The sequence below is a fragment of the Gekko japonicus genome, unplaced genomic scaffold (genome assembly GCF_001447785.1).
Source record: "Gekko japonicus isolate JY-2015 unplaced genomic scaffold, Gekko_japonicus_V1.1 scaffold47, whole genome shotgun sequence".
NCBI lineage: Eukaryota > Metazoa > Chordata > Lepidosauria > Squamata > Gekkonidae > Gekko > Gekko japonicus.
The window spans coordinates 2,368,136-2,385,923 of record NW_015165235.1 but is presented as its reverse complement, the minus strand read 5'-3'; the positions used below and the strand labels follow the sequence as shown (position 1 = coordinate 2,385,923).

At 43.1% G+C, this 17,788-nt stretch overlaps 1 protein-coding gene across 8 annotated transcripts; it reads left to right on the top strand.

Annotated features, from left to right (window-relative positions):
• Nucleotides 1–1,558: 1,558 nt before the first annotated feature.
• PDP1 (pyruvate dehyrogenase phosphatase catalytic subunit 1) lies at nt 1,559–11,888 on the top strand. 8 transcript variants are annotated; one of them, XM_015409833.1, is made up of 2 exons: nt 1,559–1,610; nt 8,313–11,888. In XM_015409833.1, exon 2 carries the CDS (start codon nt 8,357–8,359, stop codon nt 9,965–9,967), a length of 1,611 nt encoding a protein of 536 aa, XP_015265319.1. In that variant the 5' UTR covers nt 1,559–1,610; nt 8,313–8,356; the 3' UTR covers nt 9,968–11,888. The 8 variants fall into 8 exon arrangements, with proteins under 8 accessions (XP_015265319.1, XP_015265320.1, XP_015265314.1 ...); XM_015409834.1 differs by having other exon boundaries at nt 1,573–1,595; XM_015409828.1 differs by lacking the exon at nt 1,559–1,610 and adding an exon at nt 1,801–1,837.
• Nucleotides 11,889–17,788: the final 5,900 nt, after the last annotated feature.

The following is a 17,788-nucleotide window of genomic DNA, read 5'->3' as shown; positions in this document are numbered from 1 at the left end:
AAGAACTCTTGGGCATTCAATGAAATTGCTACAAGTATGGACTGCTTCAAGAGGGAATTAGATAAACATATGGAGCAGAGAGGTCCATCAGTGGCTATTAGCCACAAAGTATAGCTAGGAATTCTGGGTCTGGGGCTAGTGGTGCACTGTGTTCTTGGTGCTGGCGGGGGGGGGGGACGGGACAGTGGGAGGTCTTCTGGTGTCCTGGCCCCACTGGTGGACCTCCTGATGGCACCTGGTATTTTTGGCCACTGTGTGACAGAGTGTTGGACTGGATGGGCCACTGGCCTGATCCAGCATTGGCTTCTGTTATGTTCTTATTTTATGTTCTATTTATTTTGTTGTTGTTGTTGTTCAGTCGCACAGTCGAGTCCGACTCTTTACGACCCCATGGACAAGATCAGCCAGGCCTATTTATTTATTCTATTTATTATGGTGGATTATTTTAATTTTGGCTCTGAAATACTTTGAAGCAGTTCGAGACCCGGGTGCCGCATGATGGAGTGAGCTCCCGTCTCTAGTTCCAGCTCCTGCCAACCTAGCAGTTCGAAAGCAAGAAATTGCAAGTAGATAAATAGGTACCACTTCGGTGGGAAGGTAACAGCGTTCCATGCGCCTTGGTGTTTAGTCATGCCGGCCACATGACCACGGAAACGTCTTCGGACAGCGCTGGCTCTTTGGTTTTGAAACGGAGATGAGCACCGCAACCCTAGAGTCGGACTCGACTGGCTTTCGAGCAAGGGAACCTTTACCTTTAAGTCTATCCTACAAAGATGCATTCTGAGACAGGATTGTTTAATTCATGCCTAGGTAGAAAGAAATCAACAGGTGTTTGGGTTTTTTTTTTCTGCATTGCTTCCCTTTTCTAACGGAACACTAATGAGTATAAGTTTTGGCCACTGATTTATGCCTCCTGATTATGGGATGCAGTGGTCAGAGGCATAAAGTCTTTGTTTTTTAAACAGAAGGCAACGCTAGGCCAGGGAACCTTTACCTTTAAGTCTATCCTACAAAGATGCATTCTGAGACAGGATTGTTTAATTCATGCCTAGGTAGAAAGAAATCAACAGGTGTTTGGGGGTTTTTTTCTGTATTGCTTCCCTTTTCCAACGGAACACTAATGAGTAAAAGTTTTGGCCACCGATTTATGCCTCCTGATTATGGGATGCAGAGGTCAGAGGCACAAAGTCTTTTTTAAACAGAAGGCAACGCTAGGCCAAGGTCGGAAATAAGTTCTGCACTTGGGTACAGCGCCAAACACACTTGACGAAGCTCCTCCTTTTAAAGGCTCGGATTGTGGAAGCAATGAATCACCGCAAATGACCTTGCTGAAGGCAAAGAAGCGGGCGCAAAGAAATAGAAAGGACACATATCTGTGCATCCTCCGCCTCTACCAAGACCCCGCCACTCTTCCTCGGTAAAAGCTTCCGATAGGCCAGAAGGGAAGAAAAAAGGGCCGGCGCGGGGCGTTTCCCTCAGCCGACTTCGCGAGCGGAGTCGCGGAGTCCGCCTTCTCCAAAACCAAACCGCGAGCGCGCGGCAGTATGTAGATGTGTCCAAGTACTTCGCAAGACGACAGACAAAATCTAGCCTGGGTAATCCTTCCGCCAGTGAGTATTTGATAATAATAATAAAAAAGAGGCCGTAGGGCGCGGGGAGGGCTGAAGGCTGTTTAGGAAGAAGAAAGCGGACAAGTCACGTGCTCCCTTTCTTAAGCCAATAGGCGACCCCAGCCCTGCCGCCTCAGAGGCTTTATAAGCCGGAGCGCGTCACAAGAGACGCCCACGACGCCGGGAAGCCGTCACTTTCGCCGAGCGTTCGTGGGGCTGCGGCCGATGTGAGCGCTCGAGTCGGCGCGCGCGCGCGCAAAACACGCTGTGAGCCGAGGGGGGGAGGGGGCGGGCCGAGGGAGGGGGGGAGAAGGCGGCGGCGCTGGCTCGGAGTTCTGCGGCGGCCGCTTCAGCTGCTGAGGGACGGCGAGAGAGCGAAAGCTGCTTCACGGCGCTCCCGTTGCCCGCTGTGCGAGCGGGGTCCCGCCCCCCTAAAGCTGACCAGGTCAGTGTCGGAATGGGGGAGAGGAGGGTGGGGACCCGACCCCAGCAGGGGCGCGTCGCGCGTGCCTGTCTGCCCGCCTGCGGGGGAGTGGGGGGGTGTGAGGAAGAGGAGGGCGCCGTTAGGCGTGTGACAGACAGCCGCTCTTCTTGCCTTGTGGGCCCGAGGCTACCGCCGGCCAAGCAGTGGGTGGAGATGCCGCTGCTGTTGTGGCAGCTGCCGCCCTTCTCCTGAGGGCAGAATGGGACTGGGAAGGAAGCAGGAGCACGTTGACGGGGTGGGGAGTATTCGGGGGTCCCGCTTGCTTTCTCACCCCACTCCCCCTTTCCCTCCGTCGGAGAGCGTGGTGGGCGGCGGCGGCGGCGGCGGCGGAAGCCGTCTCCCCACCACCGCAGTAAATAGGCCTCGCTGTTGGCACCGAGTCCTGGGGAGCTGGTAGCCCTGCCGAAGCAGGCATAGGACGGCCAGGGTGCTTCCAGGCGCCCGAGCGAGCGAGCCAAGCTGCATGCAGGCGCCAGCGGAAGACGCCTGGGCACCTCGGAGCTCCTGAAAGCCCAACAGAAGCCGCTGAAGGAGCCTTGGGATACCTGAAAGCAGCCTGTGTTGGCTTTTGGCCGGCGGGGTCTCCGGATTGCCCTTGCCCCGAAAGCCTAAGGGAGAGCCATATCCACATATTTGCCGATGAACCAGCCCGAGGCCTGTGGGGTGCAGTTGGAATCACGGGGCTGTTCAGTGGGGAAAGGAAGATTGTTCCTTGTCGAGCATTCCCTCTGTGCTGGAAGTAGGAGAGGAGACTTTCAGACAGGAGAGGTGAAAGATAGTGATCTCGCAGTTGTCTTTGTCAGTCCCCTGAATTAGTGATGGGCCAGCGTGGGCTGCTTGAGTGTGCTGGTGGGGTGCCAGTCACATTTAAAAAAAAAACAACAACTCTGTGTTTGGATCGGGTGATCAGGTGGGCACTGCGAACACTTCTAATATCCTAGATAGCCAGCGTGCAGGAGATAACTTACATATGTCCATAAAACCCTAACAAATGGAGGGATGTGGGAAGCAATGTTGTATTTCTGTGGAGGTCACTTCTAGAGGGTGAGAATGCTAAACTGCTCTGGACGTAGGGGTATCACTGTGTCTCTGCTCAGTGATGGTGCCTATGTGTGTTGGGTTTTTTTAAAGGACTGGTTGTAGCTTGTGGATGTTAGTAATATGAACATGTATGTCTGGTTTTAAAAAACAGGAGTTCGGTATGTGTATGTGTTGCTTATCAATGTCTAATGTCCAGCTGAGTTGGAGAAATCCAGATATCTGGAGAGTTTAAAAAAATTGAACTGAGAATTTTACAGTGCCCTGTTGCAAGGCTGCTCTTGATGGTGGCTCTGAACAATTAAAGCTGGTACTTAGCAGTAGAAAATATTTCTCCAGCCCTGCTTAAAAGGGTGAGCGTAATTGTAGCTGTCGCTGAAAGTAGATGAATCTTGCATGAATTGGACGCTATGTTGTGCAGCAAACGGGATGGAGAGCTGTGTGTCAGGGGCTGCAGTAGGACTAGACAGAGCTGTTCAGGGATGGCTGTGCTGCAGTCGCTGCTTCTTAATGCTTGTCAATACAAACAAACTGCTTGTCTTTCTGTCTTTTTTCTGTTCCTTCAATGTTGGAGACCTCTTCCTCCTTCTTTAATAAATTCTCTGCCTTGCTTTTCCTGGGCTACTGCTTTGTGGATGTTGGCGGCTTCTTGTTGTGACAGGAGAATGTGTGTGTGTCCTGGGCCAAGGCGGATTGGTATGTATTTTTCATGATCCTATTTTCTGAATAACAGGAAGGAGGGAGGGATAACAATAATATGTATTAAGTAGAAGTTGTTACAAGAAATGGTACTGTGGAGTTGACATTTCAACTTGTTTTAATCATGTTACATCAAAGTTCCCTTTGAGAGACTAATTAGTTCATATTCATTATCAGTGGGATGGGATGGTGTTTCAACATAAGCCAGGGGTGGGTTTCAAAGAGTAGGGAGGCAAACCTTTTTCAGGCTCTGGTTCTACCAAATTTATTCAGGATGTTGATATGTGTAAATGCACTAATGACTTGCATTCCGTGTATTATGGACATGCTAAGTATCTAGGATAGCACCATTGTAGGTATTGCAGAAGCTGAATTCTTACCTGAAAAACCAGCAGAATATTGAGCGTATATAAGTTTTTATGTGCAACAGAACACTGAAAGAATTATTTCAGAAAAATGTACTGGAATGTTACAATATGCAACTTAGAATGAAACCAAGCAATTGATTTTAACTCATTTAGTCTGTAAGCATATATTTTTTTAAATCCAAACTGTCTTTAACTTCATTCTTCCCAGCAAATCAAAGTAGCTTATAGGAAATCAAAGTAGCTTATAGGAAACAATGTATAAAGTTCATGGTAAACTTTACTGTTATAAGCTAATACTCATTTTTAATATACTGGTGCCCAGTAGATCTTTCCCCCCATTGATGCTCTCTTTATTTGTTGTTTGTTTAATTTATATCCTGCTTGTCATGTTCTGCTTTGAAGATGCTCTGGAGGCTAGCACAACTTGGTAGGATCCTACCACTCCACTGAGCAAAATTTATTCATCTACCCATTATATTATTTATACCCCGCCTTTGCTTCTGGCTCAAGTTTGAATTCTTCCTCCAGTCTAAGGAGCCTTCCTCCAACTTAAGTGGCTCTTCCATTGGAGGGAGAGCCACTTAGAGGATGCTTGGATCTGCCTAATGTGGACTGTCTGACAACTTATAGTTGGTAGGTTAGATATATTGGTCTCTTTACAGAATAATTCAAATTACTTCTGCTTCCCCCTTCAGGCTGTTTGACAAAGTCACACGATATTGATTGTGTGTTTGTGTAGTATATTGTATTAACTGCTAGCAGCTGAGCAAAAATATTAAAATGGGGGATTACAGGTCTGTCTTTAGTGAAGGTACCAGAACTATTAGCAGCAAAACCAATGGAAAGCAAATCAAAAGCAGCAGCTGAATCTTGGCATCTTCTGAAAGAGGTGGATTGTTAGGAATGACTCTGATTTAACACTTTCTATTTCTCTATGCATATGGAAGGGAAAGGAGTAGATATTTTTACGTATGGCTCATATGAATGATTAGCTAGATCAGGGGTTTCCAACCTTTTTTTAAAATGAGATCTAGTTCTAAAGTAATCCTGAGTCACTCCCCCCAGCATGGTACCATGTACCAGAAACAAAACTAAAAAGAGTACCAGAAATGAAGCTTTCAGCTCTGCAGCACAGAGGGGAAAAAAATTACCTCCAAAAAAAGATCACAGATGTTTTTGTGGTCTTTTCCTCAGTCTTCTAGGGGATGCTCAGTCTACTGGTGTTGGAGACCTCAACCCAGATACTAATAAAAACACTAATTGGTCAGGCTTCACAAGGTTGAACCAAAAGATTGATTATGGGATGTTTCTAGGGAATGTGCAGGCAAAGAGAAAGGAAGAACTATAGTTCCTCAACAGGGTGTAGTTGGCTGAAGACATTTTGATGTTTGAGAAAGTAGAAATACAGAAAGAAGAAATAAAATCCTTTGGAACAAAGCAAATACCAGAAATAGGAAAGAGTACTTTTGAAAAAGGTTAGACCAGTCCTTCAGGAATTACTAGAAGGCTGTTATGCTTTGTTTGCAGTGCGAACCAGAAGGGTTAAGCTGACCATATATTTTATAAAAATACAAAATTTATTAGGGTGTACACATATTAAAATATATTCGGGTTAATTTTTTTTTCAAGTATCAGACTAATAAAAGCATATCAATTATTAATACACATGATGGGTTAACACTTTCCAACTGAAGACCATGCTTTGTTTGCAGACCTTGTGGGAATACCTAGAATCATAGGGTTGGGTCATACAGGCCATCTAGTCCAACCCCCTGTAGGATCAGCCTAAAGCATCCCTGACAAGTGTTCTTCCAGCCATTGCTTGAAGACTGCCAGTGAGGGGGAGCTCATCACCTCCCTAGGCAGCTGATTCTACTGCTGAACTATTCTTACTGTTAAAAAAAAAAAATCTTAATATCCAGCCTATACCTTTCTGCCCATAAATTAGAAGAGTTGGATTTATACCCTGCTGTTCACTCCGACTATCAGAGTGGCTTATAATCTCCTTCCCTTCCTCTCCTCACAACAGACACTGTGTGGTAGGTGGGGCTGAGAGAGCTCCTGAGAGAACTGTGACTGACCCAAGGTTACCCAGTTGGCCTCAAGTGGAGGAGTGGGGAATCAAACCCGGTTCTCCAGATTAAAGTCTGCCACTCTTAACCGCTACAACAAACGACATCAAAATAAACCCATTATTGTGAGTCTTAGCCTCTGCTGCTAACAGGAACTGCCCTGCTTACCTTTTAAATGACAGCCTTTCACATACTCAAAGACAGCAATCGTGTCCCCCCTCAACCTCCTCTTCTGCAAATTGAATATTCCCGAGTCCCTCAGCCTTTCCTCATAAGGCTTGATCTCTAGGCCTTTGATCATCTTCATAGCCCTCTTCTTCACCTGCTCCATGTTGTCCACATACTTTTTGACGTGAGACCTCCAGAGCTGCACCCAGTACTCCAGGTGCTTTCTGACCAATGCGTTGTAGAATGGAATTGGGAAAGGCCATAAGTCAGTCTTAAAGAGTTGAAAGCCGTTTGAGATCCAGGTTAGATGTGGTAAAGAGTTCCATTAAAAATCTGGAGAAATGATGTCTGGTGAAAAAGAAATAGTGCCATAGTCTTCTGGCTTTATTGCTGGCTTTATGTAGCATTTGTCTAAGATTAGTTTATTTAAGTTCAGCTTGTAGTATGTCGCTAAATGTATAGCTGAGTGAATACATTGAAATTGGTTGTGTACAACACTGACTGTTAATATTGCTATAAGCCATAATGCTCATAATGCTAGATGGAGATGTCTAGAAAAAGGGATAGTACTATATGCAGTTCATAGCCATGGGGGTTGAGCTAGTTATTTCAGAGTAAATTTTTGAAGTCTGGCCATCTGTAGAACACATAAGTGTAGCACTCAGAAAGTCAAGATTATACATTTGTTGGGGTGGAACAAATTGAAATGCTATTGTGGCTGTAATCCTGCAAGCAAGTACTTAAAGGTAAATTTCATTGAGGGGGGATCTGCCTTCTGAAGGATTGGCCTGTGCAAGTCTTGCTTTAAATTTTGTAAGGCTTTGGAGGAGATAACCTAGAAAATAACTGAAATGTGTTAAAAAAAGGATAGCCAAGGTTGTTGAGGGTAAGCTGATACTAATCTTCTAAAGATGGAGACCGACTGTCTCCAAACTGAAGGCTGTTTTCATGAGTCCTAATATATAGTTATGAAAAGCTCTTGGCTGTGTTATCTGTACTTAACCATTATTTGATTTCTGCACTCCCAGTTTAACACTCTGGTAAGATAGTTAGAATAGCTGTCCATATTGGTCATTCTATTAAGACTTTTCTAGAATACACCAGTGTGAATTTCCATGTATTACACTTGGAAATTAAGAAATTAAATGTAAAGCAGCAAAAGTATTCCCAATATATACTATTCATTTTGGAGGCATAAAATAATTATCAGTTATTCCTGAACCACTTGTAATATTACTGCCATATTCATACACAATACTGCTTGCACAATACAGCTTTTTGTGATCTAACTTATCTGCCCAGTGCATAAAAATGGAACGCGTATAATCCAGTAGAGCCTGATGGAACTGAATGGTAGACTATTGCATATGTAGAACCCAAGATACATTGTAAGTGTAAGGTTTCCTCAGATCATACAATAACTATGGGAAATTTCTATAGTTTGCTATAAAAATGCTGAACTGAGGCAGTTTTTTGTGGAAATGCCTTTAGTTTTAATACTAAGGTATTTGTTTCCTCCATGCCTTGGGAAACTAAAAAGTGCTCCCTTCACAGCATTTTTGATCTAGTGAGTTGTAAATGTGAATCTGCTTTTCAAACCATTAACACTGCAAATATTCCAGCTACATTGCTTGACAGGTTTTCCCATTCTCTGAAGAAACAGCCTTAATTTTCCCTAACTGACTTCTGAAAAAAGATTAACTATATCTAATAACTGAAGTTGTAGCTTATAAGTAACCTTCAAGGAGACCCCATACATAACTTGAGTTTTCTGTTCATCTAGTGTTGATTTGGTGCAAGTTAAATTGTGATCTAAATACGTTTACTTACAAGATCCCAACTAAGTTAATGTTGTTTGTGCTTTTCCTTCCAGCGATTCCAGTCAGAAGCCCCCGGTTGCCTTTGTTCTCTGATGCCATGCCAGCACCAACTCAGCTATTGCTCCCATTAATTCGCAACTGTGAGATTGGCAGGATATACAATACTGCATGTTACTGTCACCACAAACATCTGTGTTGCTTGTCACCTCATTTAACGCATAGTCACTTAAGATATGCCCCGCAGAAGAAGCTTGCAACGCTTTGTAGGCCAAAAGAGAACTTCACTCAGTTTATTCATGCCAGAAACTATGTCTCCACACCACAGAGATTTTACCTCACCCCTCCACAAGTCAACAGCATACTGAAGGCAAATGAATACAGCTTTAAAGTTCCAGAATTTGATGGCAAAAACTTAAGTTCTATCCTTGGCTTTGATAGCAACCAGCTTCCAGCTAACGCTCCAATAGAAGACCGAAGAAGTGCAGCGACTTGCTTACAAACAAGAGGAATGCTTCTTGGTGTCTTTGATGGCCATGCAGGATGTGCATGTGCACAGGCTGTCAGCGAAAGACTTTTTTATTACATAGCTGTTTCTCTGTTACCCCATGAGACTTTACTTGAAATAGAAAATGCGGTAGAGAGTGGCAGAGCCCTGTTACCTATTTTACAGTGGCACAAGCACCCCAATGATTATTTCAGTAAGGAAGCCTCCAAACTGTATTTTAACAGTCTACGAACATATTGGCAGGAACTCATTGATCTCAACACTGGGGAAACAACGGATGTAAAAGAGGCTTTAATTAATGCCTTTAAGAGACTTGACAATGATATTTCTTTGGAAGCTCAAGTAGGAGACCCAAATTCTTTTCTTAATTATCTGGTTCTGCGTGTAGCCTTTTCTGGTGCAACTGCCTGTGTGGCTCACGTAGATGGGGTTGATTTGCACATTGCTAACACTGGTGACAGCAGAGCCATGCTTGGTGTCCAAGAAGAAGATGGATCGTGGTCTGCTGTGGCATTGTCCTTTGATCATAATGCACAGAATGAAAGAGAGGTGGAGCGAGTTAAAATGGAGCATCCAAAGTCTGAAGAAAAGAGTGCTGTAAAACAAGATCGGTTACTAGGCTTACTGATGCCTTTCAGAGCTTTTGGAGATGTCAAATTTAAATGGAGCATTGACCTTCAGAAGAGAGTGATAGAGTCAGGTCCAGATCAACTCAATGACAATGAGTATACAAAGTTCATACCACCAAATTACCATACACCTCCTTACCTCACAGCAGAGCCAGAGGTTATACATCATAAACTAAGGCCTCAGGACAAATTCTTGATACTGGCGACAGATGGCTTGTGGGAAACCATGCACAGGCAAGATGTGGTTAGAATTGTAGGTGAATACCTAACAGGTGTTCATCATCAACAACCAATAGCTGTCGGAGGTTACAAGGTAACTCTGGGACAGATGCATGGCCTCTTAACAGAAAGGAGAGCTCGCGTTTCTTCAGCCTTTGAAGATCAGAATGCAGCAACTCATTTGATACGCCACGCTGTTGGGAATAATGAGTTTGGCACTGTTGATCATGAACGGCTGTCCAAGATGCTCAGTCTTCCAGAAGAGTTGGCACGGATGTACAGGGATGACATCACAATTATTGTTGTGCAGTTCAATTCCCATGTTATAGGTGCATGTCAGAATGAGGAGTTCTGATTCTGAACTGAGGTGTTGAACCAAAGTTTTCAAAGAACAACCTGGCCAGTACTGCATCTTCAGCATAGTAAAACTTATTCAGTTAATATCTGGTCATTGGCATTGTAGAGGGAGCAAGTATGCTAATAACAGTTTGCAATAGGGGACATTGGTCAAAAGTTTATAAATTATCAGGAGAACAGAACAACTTGGGACAAATTTGCACTATTCTTGCTTGAGCAGTGGCTTGTAATAGGTTACTGTATGGCAATGTTCTATAGGGCAAAAAAATCCTTATGTTTTTCACATGTAAATATATGTTAGCAATTTCGATAGCTATATGGAACATTGGATGGTTTCTTGTTGTAAAACAATTCACGTAGGGCTGAGGATTTTTATATTTACGGAATAACTGGTGTCTTCTCTTCAGGAAAGGAAAGAAACTTTTTAACAAGCTGACAAATACTTTTATTTTCCCTTTGGGTGGTGAAAAATCACAGTTGAAGCATACCTAGAATACCAGTGTTAAATGTAGATGTCTTTAAGTCATAAATACCTTAAGCCTGTCCACAAGTATTGGAAATGCAATAATATTTTGCTTTGAATGACTTGCCTGCTCCTTATATTGGCAAGACTTCATGCGTTTGCACAGTTCAAGAACAACAGATGATCACTGAAGATCGGTTAACTAGGGGATAGAACTATCTTTAAAACCTTTGGCTTGCATTATGAAGCTGTGATTCGTTTTCTTAATCTTTAGACTGTCTTGCAAAATACCACACTGTTAGCAAGTACCAAACCTGTTTCTTCTCATTAGGCTGTGCTCCTTCTTGAATCTAGGCAGTCAGTTGTCATTTTGTAAAGTAGTGCAGTCTCATGCTTTGTAGTTTGAAATAAAGTTTGGTCTTGTGTTCTGGATGTTTTAAGTATCACGAGGTGAAAACTTGTCCATATATCTTGGTTCCTATGGAGACTGTTGAAGAGTGTAATAAGACTCACAAATAGGTAAAGTTGGCATGCTGTATGTTTAACCCTCCCTAGTAACACTGCATCATCAATGGAAACGTTCATCAGAATTCCATGACTAGTGTGTACATTTGCTTACTTCTAAAATTCATGGACATAGAAGGAATCGGCTTTCCTGCATAAAAGCTTCAGTGTTCTGTGGGTCTTTCGGTCATGCTTATGATTGATTCTTCAGCTGCCGTGTTCTAAAGAATCAGTTGTCTTGGCAATATGGGTGTTTTTAAACAAAGTGAAGGAATACTTGTTTGCAAACACAGAAATATCTGAAGCACTTGTTTTAGCACTAATACTCTATTTGCTTTTTTAAGCACTGAAATTCATACTTTATAAGTAACAAATGTGGAAATACAGGTAACAGGTAATCACATGCTTCCTGACTGAAGGTGGTATTGATACTTTATACACTTATGTGCATCTGAATAAAGCTAACCTCAGAATATCAGAGTCTTTGAAGGCTACCTTCTACCTACTATCTTAATGGTGGCCTTTCCATTCTCTGTCCAAGAAGCTTAATTATTCAGCTATCTTTAGCTCACATTTTCCAGACACTCCCAGAATGTTCACATTACTGTTAGTAAAAAATCTCATCTGTAGCAGCTTCATTGTTTATTGCCTTTGTCGATGGAATATAGCTAAATATCATTAAGTGAAATCTTTTTTGTATGCTGTCTATAAAACAAACTGTTACATTATCTAGACTTCCTTTTTTACACCAGAAATGTACAATATATATTGTATATCTCATTTGGGTTTGGTATAAAAATGAATTGGACTCTAGTCCTATAAGTTCAGCACTTAGGGGGGCTAACTTTGTAAAATGAAAGAACAAAACGATGGGATTTAAATGATGCATTATTTATAGACTCTCTAACTAGGTATGCTATTGAAATGGTATTGTGGCTTTCTGAACATCAAATCTATGGCCTAATATCTTTTAGCAGACTTCAATAAAATATATTACAGAAACATATGTGCATTAGAGTTCTTCTGCAGGGTTCACTGAATTGTTGGCTTGCCATTGGTTTTGACCAGTGAGGTTAGATTTAAAATGGCAAAATTAGTATTGCTCTATGAAGATGTATGTAATGAATGTCCTGCCTAAAAATAGTTTGCTTGTGGAAGGTAGGGATGATGTAAGGCTAGGCTAGAACTATATATGAATACATTTTGTTACAAGTCTATGTGCTAGACATTTGTTACCACAAATTCAAATGCAGTAGATGTACCTCATGAACTTTACTATTGCTTTAGTACCTTGGTTGTATTGGGTTACATTCTTTAGAGTAAGTTCTTTTTCTAGTAGAACCAACTGAGCTAGATTGTGCTATTAAACTAGATTGGTGGCTGTTTAAGAAGAAGAGGAAAGAGGAGATTGGATTTATACCCCACCCTTCACTACCCAGAGCAGTCTCAGAGCAGCTTACAAACTCCTTTACCCACAACAGACACCCTGTGAGGTAAGTAGGGCTGCGAGAGCTCTGACAGAAACTGCTGTTTTTCAAGAACAGCTCTGACAGAACTATGGCTTGCCTGAGGTCATCCAGCTGATGCAAGTGGAGGAGTGGGGAATCAAACCCGGTTCTCCCAGATTAGAGTCTGCACACTTAACCACTACACCAAACTGGTTTAGTCAGTTCGGTATTCCCACCCCTAAATCTGCCTACTGAATGAATGGCTTTTGCTCACTTCAGTAAGCGAATGAGTCGCAATCCGCTATTTTTGATAAGTAATATTAACTATAAACATTACATCCTTACAATGGGTTGTATCTTCTGTACATGATTAATTTCTACTGACTTCTCTGGGAGCTGATAGATGGTACCTTTGGAGACACACCTGAGGCAGGGATAAAACCTGTGTTCTAGAAGCCATGACTTTGGAGAAAGCTGCTTGCTGTTAAACATGTAGAGATAATGAGAAAATGGGATACTGATAGTTGCACTGAAATGTGCTGTTAGCTGTAGTGGGCACTCCTGATTACAACATAAGCAAGGCATGGAGACTGTAGTTGTCAGAGAGCTGTGGCTGCCACTCCCATGTGATTGTCTTCCTGACCCTGTCCTCCAGTAGAGAAATATGATATTTCAGTTATGTTCTCATGGCAACTAGAATATATCACAGTATCTTTCAGTGCAAAAACTGGCTTACTCTGAACGAATGCTGCTTGAATAAAGTCAGGGCAGACCAAACCTTAAATAACCCCGTTTGCTTAGTGTAAAATGCAGGAACTTCCTTGACTTGCAGAAATGGAAATGTAATGGTGAACTCGTTTCTTCATTGTTGAATAACTTTTGCTTTGACTCCTTGACAGTCAGAAGGCTTATGTTTCATTAAAAGTTTTCTCTTGATGGCTTCCCATGCTATTGCAGGGCTAGCACCACTTTATACAGCAGATTTTTAAATAATTTCCCAAATGCCTCAGTCGCAGGTAAGCAGTGTATTTTTGAGTATGACTGTAAGCATGGTTACTCAGAAGCAAGTTCAACTGAATTTAGTGCAATTTATTTCATCGTTCATTAGGGCGGAAATCTTGAAATCAGCCTCTTTCCATGGATTTCCCCCCCTGAACTTAGTAATAGCCAACATATGGCCCAGTCCAAATGTTCTGGGCACTTACAGTGAACAAGAGCAAAGCATGTGTTATCCTGATGTGCTTGTTACATCTGTATGGAGTCTATGTACAGGCATAGGGTTCTCCGAAGGCGGGATCCATGGAAAATGGGTACATGACCAAGTGGTGAGAACCATACATGTGAACATTGTATGCAGAAAGGCTCGAAGGTAATAACAGCACATTGTCACTACAATTTCACTCCCCTCTCCATGCACATGAACAGAATGAGTACTTAAAACACCAGAAAATGCCTTGTGTTTATTGCTGAAATTACTGAATATGAAGAAGCTTTTGCCCAAGCTTTCCTGCTCATTATAGGACACTGGTAAGTGACCACTTAAGCCTGAAAATGGGCTTGTGTACAGCTCTGGACAAATCTCCTAATGCCACCCCCACTCCAAAAAAAGCTCACATAAGGTATTTATGAGATTTTTCACTTGGTCTGTCAGTATTCCTTGAACAGAACAAATTTCTGTTTTGAGTAACTTGAATAAAGGAAATACTAGCTTTCTTCCCTATACCTTTTAACCTTCAAGGAATTCATGAGATGACATGAAAGCTAGAGTTAATCACTGTACATTATCACAACCAGTTACCTAATTACTATTTTATATGAACCAAATTTTACTAGATGTTTGTAGTAAAACCTGCTGGAAACATTATGGAGGAAGTATTTCCTTTGGGTATGTGTGTTCTCCCTTCCATAGGGATGCTTCATAGCCATAGTTCTGTCAGTTCTGCTCAAGAGCAGTTCTCGAAAGAGCTCTCTCAGCCCCACCTATCTCACAGGGTGTCTGTTGTGGGGAGGGAACAGGAAAGGAGATTGTAAGCTGCTCTGAGACTCCAAGTAAAGTGTGGAGTATGAATCCAATCTCCTCTTCAAAGTCTGAGCTTCAAATGCAATTTCAATTATGGGGTCAGAGAAGAAGAGATTGGATTTAAACCCCACCCTTCACTACCCGAAGAAGTCTCAGAGCGGCTTACAAACTCCTTTCCCTTCCCCTCCCCACAACAGACACCCTGTGAGGTAGGTGGGGCTGAGAGAGCTCTTGACAGAACTGCCCTTGAGCGAACAGCTCTGACAGAACCATGGCTTGCCCAAGGTCATCCAGCAGTTGCAAGTGGAGGAGTGCGGAATCAAACCTGGTTCTCCCAGATTAGAGTCTGCACACTTAACCACTACGCCAAACTGGTAGTGTGCTTTATTCCCATTCACTAATCCAGGGGTGTCAAACATTGGCCTGGGGGCCGAATCAGGCCCCCGAAGGGCTTCCATCAGGCCTGCAGTGGAACTGGCCATCTGCTTTCAGTTCTGCTGCTGCATCATAGCTTGCATTGCCGGACTCTCTCAGTCGCTCAGCCATTTCATGATTTAACCTGGGTCCTAGACTCAAAACTCTGAGCATGAGATTTCTGTGGTGAATGTCAATAAATCAAAAGTAGGTTTGCAGCTTACAGAGCTAATGTTTTATGCAAATTGTTATTTTAAGTAAAAAAAAAATTGTGTTTGAGTCCTTTATAAAGTTTATATCTCCACTACCTGGAATCACATTTTATGACACACATGGCCTGGCCCAGCAAGGTCTCAAGGTTTCATGTCAGATCCAGCCCTCATAACAAATAAGTTCGACACCCCTGCACTAACCTATTTGGCTTGCACCGACCCTTTATGTAGTACAGCCACTTAAATTATTTCCTTGAATGGAATAAATAAAGCCACTTAAATTATTTCCTTGAATGGAAGGACTACCATGTTTTTCTTTTGCTCTCTACCTTAGAAAGGGACCTATGTCTTAGTGACATTTGATTATTGCTACCTTTCATATTCACAAAATGACTACTTTTCCTCTTTTCCTTTGTCCCAGTAACCTGGTGCAACTTGAAAACCTACTTCGCCCAGCACCACCTGTTCAATTTAGGCTGCAGCAAATCCTGATTTCCATTTTAACACGGCAACTGCAGACTTTGCTAATATGCCTTGAAACAACCAACCTGCTAGAATTTGAAAGCTTGGATACTGATTTTGATGCACGTTAGCTTGTGATATACTAGTAGTTTGTTGTGATAAAGTGTTGCACAACTTTATTGGGAATTTGCTTATCGGTCAATGTTGGGTACTGTTTTCCTTTAATTATAGCTGGTGGGAAACGGTTTCCTCCTGCAGTTCCCTGCACCATCTCAAGTTCCCTGGGTTTTAGCTGCCCTGACAAGTAATGTATTATTTCTGGCTCCTGTTGATTTACTGACTTTATGCTGGAGACCCACAGCCAAATTTAGGCTAGATAACTTGAATCGATATGTGAAATTCAGCTGCCATTATCTTCTCATATTCCTTCCCACCAACAGCATGTAGGCCTTTCTGTTCCTTATCTGCAGGTGGACCTTTTCTGCTTAACAGTTGTTTTAATGCCCTTCTATTTCTCTCACAGCAATGTTTTAAAGCTGCTGTGATATCACAGCGGGTTAACTCAAGACAGAGGGGCGGAGCAGTGATCAGTAGTGGTTCAAAAACTTGATTGCTAGTGGAGAGTGGGTTAGACTGAATGCATGCCTGCTTCATAGCCATGTTCTTCTTTCAAAGCAATGCAGTCTGTGCTGTCTTGAGCAAACTGGATCACCAGGAAATGTTTTCTGTGGCTCTGCCTCCTGCCAGAAGCAAAACTTGCTAAAATCCCAGGAGCATTCTTTCCCCCCCTCTTCACTTTTTGCTTGAAAGTCTGTGTCAAACTTTAGTTCTAGGAAGTAATTTAACCAGTTTAAAAAGATCTTCTCAGATTGTTTCTGTTTATTGTTGCATTCTAGAATTGCAGTTTGTAAAAAGGCAGGGCTGGAAGTCTGCTGTGTCCTCTACAGTGAAGCTGGGTTTGGGAGGCCTTGCATTCTGGAGGGTCTCACTGGGCTTTGCTCTGTTTACCGTCACATGACCTGCTGACTAGCTGAATCTCAGGAATGAGAGCATGATGAGCTATCCTGGCACACTGACCAATGAGGTGCTTCTGACTGTGGGGCTGGTGCCAAATGTTTTTCAATAGATCTATTTATGACTTGGGTGAGGAGCCGCCATACAGATTTGCTGCTGCCAGTACTTTTGTCAGCACCAGGTTGTGGAACCATGTGTGCATTTTCAAGTCCTTTAGATAATCGGGCTTTAAAGGCCACCAGTATCTTTACTTAATGCAGGAGAAGATGCTTGCCCCATATTGTCCTGGACAGAAATCTGATGCAAAATACCATCATGATGAGGCTGATGATGGTGTCTCTTTCTGCCTTACCTGCTTCTCCAATGTCATTTCTTCCAGTGAATGGGTAAGGCTGTGGGGAGAGGTGTCCATTTTATCTGTTGTGTTCTCCTCTTATACTCCTTCAGAAGGAGATGTATAGGTGCACTAGATTTAGTGGCTCTAATAATGCTGGTTAAAAGAAAGTTATGGTACATTAAAAAATGGACAAGACTCTCTTCAGCCTTTCCAGAGCGAAGGGGCCCGGATTGAAAGAGCACACTTTGAAGGTATCTTATGACCATGGAAAAGGAGAAATTAGGTAAAGGAACTGGGCCTGGACTACTACCACTTGTTGAAATACTAGACCGGGGTGTCGAACTCATTTGTTATGAGGGCCGGATCTGACATAAATAAGACCTTGTTGGGCCGGGCCATGTGTGTCATAAAGTGCAATGCCAGGTAGCAGAGATCTCTCTCTCATATATTATTGCCGAATGGTGGTGGCTTCTGTCCTATGGGGTGGCGAGATTGCATGCGCTCCCTCAGCCATTGGCCCGTCGGCTGCCAATGAAGACTGTGGGGTGCCATTAGCCAGGTGTGCTCCTCTTCCCCACCTACTCCCCTTTCAGCCACTGTGCTCTGTGTCAGAAGCACTCTGTCTTCCGACGAACACAGTTCTCTTGCTTAGCTCCTGTCTGGGACAAAGGTTTCCCTCAGTGGCTGTTCTGAGGATCTCATAGGGTCAGCTCCCGGTAAGGAAGCCAGAGTTTGGGGAGGGGAGAGGGGAGGCCTCAGCTGAATAGAATGCCATAGAGGCCACCGGCCAAAGCATTCTAACTTCTCCCTCAATGGCTGTTGGTAGGCAACCATGTTTGGTTCTGCCAGTAAAGAGACAAAGGAACAAAACCCTTTCTACGCCTGTGTGAGGGAACTCATTGGGCCCAGTCCTGAGTATGGTTGCCAGCTCCAGGTTTGGAAATT